Raw genomic sequence first — 3,686 nt, 5'->3', positions numbered from 1 at the left:
GGTAGGACCACCCTGTCTTGATTACTATTGCTTTATGGCAAGTTTTGAAGTTAGGAAGTGTAAGAACTCCATTTGTTGTTGTTTTTCAATATTGTTTTATCTATTTTGGGTAATTTTAATTGAGGATCACTTTGTCATTTTCTGCAAAGAAGCCAAGTGAGATTTTGATAGAGATTGCCTTAATTCTGTAGATCAATTAGGGAATATTGCCGTCTGAACAATATTAAGTCTTGCAATCAATGAACATTGAATTTATTTCTATTTATTTAGGTCATCTTTAATTCCTTTTGGCAATATTTTGTACTTTTCCATTTACAAGTCTGGTATTTGTTTTGTTAAATTTATTCCTAAGGTTGTTTTTCTTTTTGATACCATTGTAAATGGAATCATTTTTTCAAGTTTATTTTGGATTGTTAATTTCTACTGTAAAGAAATGCAATTAAAGCTGGGCGCGGTGGCTCACGCCTGAAATCCTGGCACTTTGGGAGGCTGAGGTGGGTGGATTGCCTGAGGTCAGGGGCTCAAGACCAGCCTGGCCATCATGGTGAAACCCCATCTTTTAAAAAAAAAGAAAATAATAATAATAAGAAGAAGAAATGCAATTGATTTTACATATTGATATCGTATCTTGCTACATTGTAATTGCACTATTTCTCATAGTTTAAATAATTATTGACAATTTATAGTTGTATGTATTTATAGGGCACAAAGTAATATAATCAACCTTCTCTCTGGAAATGATACCATATTAGGGTCTCAGCAATGGCCTCTGAGCCATTATAGCTAGAAGTATCAACCTGGCAGTGGACAGCTCACATGTTCAGTACCTCATCTGATCCACTGGGCAGTCCTGTGATAAGTATTATCCCCATGTCACAGATGGCAAGACTGACCCTTATAGCAATGTATCCATTATAGGTTATATATAGCCAGGTTGATACCTCTATTAGTCTCAGAGGTAATATGAATTTTACTTATCATTTTATGTTCTGGCAACAGAAATTGTAAATGTCTTTATTACCCTCATAAGCTCACTGAGGGTATATTGCTTATCATGTATTGTTTTCTGGTTTAGTTTTTAAAATTATTATTATGACAAAAGGACATATCCTTTAAGAAAAGGTGGAGATGAGTGAGAGCAAAGAAAAGAAAAAGAATCACATCCTATGGGGGAGCTGTAGCATGGTAAAGGACCCAGGAGAAGGGGTAGCAGTGCCTACTCACCTAGTTACACCTAGACAAAACATGTGGATGAGCACAACAGCAGCAGAATGCCATGGAGGTACCTACCCAGCAGGTGACTAAACTCACTTTTGGCTACCATTCAGGAATAACCATTGCCTACTTTTTAGTGTCTATGATTTCAGAGTTTTCTTTGTGAACAAATGCATTATGCAAACATTTACACTTTTATAAAAAATGGGCTAATACTGTATATGCGGTTCTGCAAACTGTTTTTTTATTGTTTTTTTACAATGTACCTTGAACATCTTTTCCATGCACATGGGTGAAAATCCTCTACTAAAATATAGAGCACTGTACTTGGGTCAAAAGGCTGCTGGTAACAAGATTGACATCTAAAGCAAAGTATCAGCTTAAGGTTAAAGCACTGGGCCTGGCAAATACCTACCAGGGAAAGCAGGGCTGGCAATATTCTCATCAGAGAAGTCAGAATGGAAGGTCAAAGGCATTAAACGTATGGGATATCATGTAAGCCCCTCTGGCCCCTACCTCCACCCCTCATTCCCCTGACACCCCGTTGGCCCCTTGGGGCGAATGGATCCTGTACATCTCTTTGCATCCAATGAAAACCACCCATTTTCTGTTTCTTCCTCAGCTCCTCCTGAGCCCTTGACACATCTCCACATTCTCTCATCATCTCCTCACTGCTCAGATGCCTTCCCTGTAAGTCCTCCTGAGAGTCCTTGGGGGAATCGTCCGTCCCCCTGTCCGTTTTTCTTTTTGCTTTCCGGGGCACATAATCTTCAGCTGGGCGCTTTTCGGCGGCCCGCGGCTGGCTCTCCGGCTTTGCCTGGGAGGCTGGCTTGCCCTCACCTTGTGGCTTGCCCTCACCTTCGGACTTGCCCTGCTTTTCCTGGCTTTCCTCATCTTCCAGTTGTCCCTCATCACCTGGCTCTCCCTCATCCTCTCGCTTTCCCTCGCATTCTGTCTTTCCCTCCACGTCTGGCTTTTCTTCCTCGTCTGACTTTCCTTCATCATCAGGCTCTACTTCATCTTCAGGCTTTCCCTCGTTTTCCAGGTTTCCTTCATTCTTATTGTAGGGTTTTTCCATGTCGAGATTTCTCCTTTTCCTGTCCTGGGGGATGGGGGTGGAGGGAAGAGGAGACAAAGAAGAGACATGGGAGACTGAGGGTGTGGGGCGGAATGCAGGTCTGGATAGTACCTGCATCTCACCCGTGGTGAGGGTTCCACTAACCTGGCTGGGCCTCCAAGAGGGCCTTCTGCCCACCATGTAGCCCGCCACTCCTCCCACACACGTGAGCCAGCCATTGCCTGGCAGGCCCTGCCACTTTCTCTGCACTGGTTCAGCTTGGTAAGGTGCCTGTTCATGTGGGTGGGGGGATGGGCAGGGGCCCCAACTCGGCCATAGCCGGGCCCTCCACACTCTCAACCCTTGTGGGCCCCTGTCCATGCAGCCCACCCCCCCTCCTCACCCCGCTTTCACGGACCTGTGGGGATTCTGGACAGGTTGTTCCTCCTTTTCAGGCCTCGCCGAGCGCTGGGAACAACAGACGCGCAGACCTGCGAACAGACAGGAGACAGGGGTAGGGGCTGCGCGCTCAGCGGGCTCACAGGGACTCGGATCCCTTTCCTGAGTCCAGGCCCTGCTCACCCAACATTTTCCTCTCCTACCTCCCCCGCACCCCAGCCGCCATTTCTTTCCAGGCCTCGGGCACTAAACCCGCATGCTTTCCAAACTGCGTTTGTCTCTGTGTCCTCTTCCCCGGAGGCAACCTGTCCCAGCGCCACCCTGTTTTTGCGGAGGTCAGGTGTTTCCATGGGAGCAGATTATGAGAGAGAGTTATTTTCAGAATATCTGCGTTTCACTGTAGCACTGCAGGGTCGCTTCCTCTAACCCCCATATCCAGCACTAAAATGGATAGAGGGCTCAGTGCAGCGGGTCGTCCGGAAGGCGGGCCAGGCTCCCCCGCCCCCGCCCCCGCCCCCGCCCGCTCCGCATCGCTCTTCTCATCCATCTCCCGGATCCCTTCTCCACCTACTCCCCACTCCTGCCAGCCACCTCCGCCCCTTCCCTGGGTCCGCAGGCAGCACCCACCTTCACACTGACCTGCCGGGACCCGGGACAGACCTGTGCCTCCTCCAGCTCGCTGAAGCCCTCTCGCTGCTCCCCCGCCGCCCTGGCAGTTCAGACAGCTGGTTCTGCGCGGGCGCCGGGACCGGACCGCTGGGCAGGCAGGCGGGCGGGCGCGGGGGCTGGTGCCCACGTAGGCTCCCGGCGGGTCACGTGAGCGCCGCGTCACCCGAGCTCATCACCCCCCCCTTGGCTGACCCACCTCACCATCCATCCCCAAGGGACCGTGAGGCTGGGGACTGTCGGGATCGGGTATGTTTGTGTAGCAAAGGGGGATCACCGAGAAGAGGAAGAGGGGGTGGCGTTCTGACTCCAAGTGCGTTACCTGCGCATCTCACAGCATCCTCGCAGG

General features: G+C 49.5%; 1 protein-coding gene across 5 annotated transcripts; it reads right to left on the bottom strand.

The window, feature by feature from the left end:
- Positions 1-1,437: 1,437 nt before the first annotated feature.
- Positions 1,438-3,441, bottom strand: TCEAL3 (transcription elongation factor A like 3). Of its 5 annotated transcripts, none has more exons than XM_078363851.1 (3): positions 3,299-3,441; positions 2,691-2,763; positions 1,438-2,312 (listed from the first exon to the last, which is right to left on the bottom strand). In XM_078363851.1, exon 3 carries the CDS (start codon positions 2,291-2,293, stop codon positions 1,691-1,693), a length of 603 nt encoding a protein of 200 aa, XP_078219977.1. In that variant the 5' UTR covers positions 2,294-2,312; positions 2,691-2,763; positions 3,299-3,441; the 3' UTR covers positions 1,438-1,690. The 5 variants fall into 5 exon arrangements, with proteins under 5 accessions (XP_078219977.1, XP_078219976.1, XP_078219979.1 ...); XM_078363850.1 differs by having other exon boundaries at positions 1,438-2,317; positions 3,311-3,441; XM_078363853.1 differs by having other exon boundaries at positions 3,311-3,441.
- Positions 3,442-3,686: the final 245 nt, after the last annotated feature.

The sequence above is a fragment of the Callithrix jacchus genome, chromosome X, assembly GCF_049354715.1.
Source record: "Callithrix jacchus isolate 240 chromosome X, calJac240_pri, whole genome shotgun sequence".
Classification (NCBI taxonomy): Eukaryota; Metazoa; Chordata; class Mammalia; order Primates; family Cebidae; genus Callithrix; species Callithrix jacchus.
This window is presented reverse-complemented; position numbering and strand designations above follow the sequence as displayed.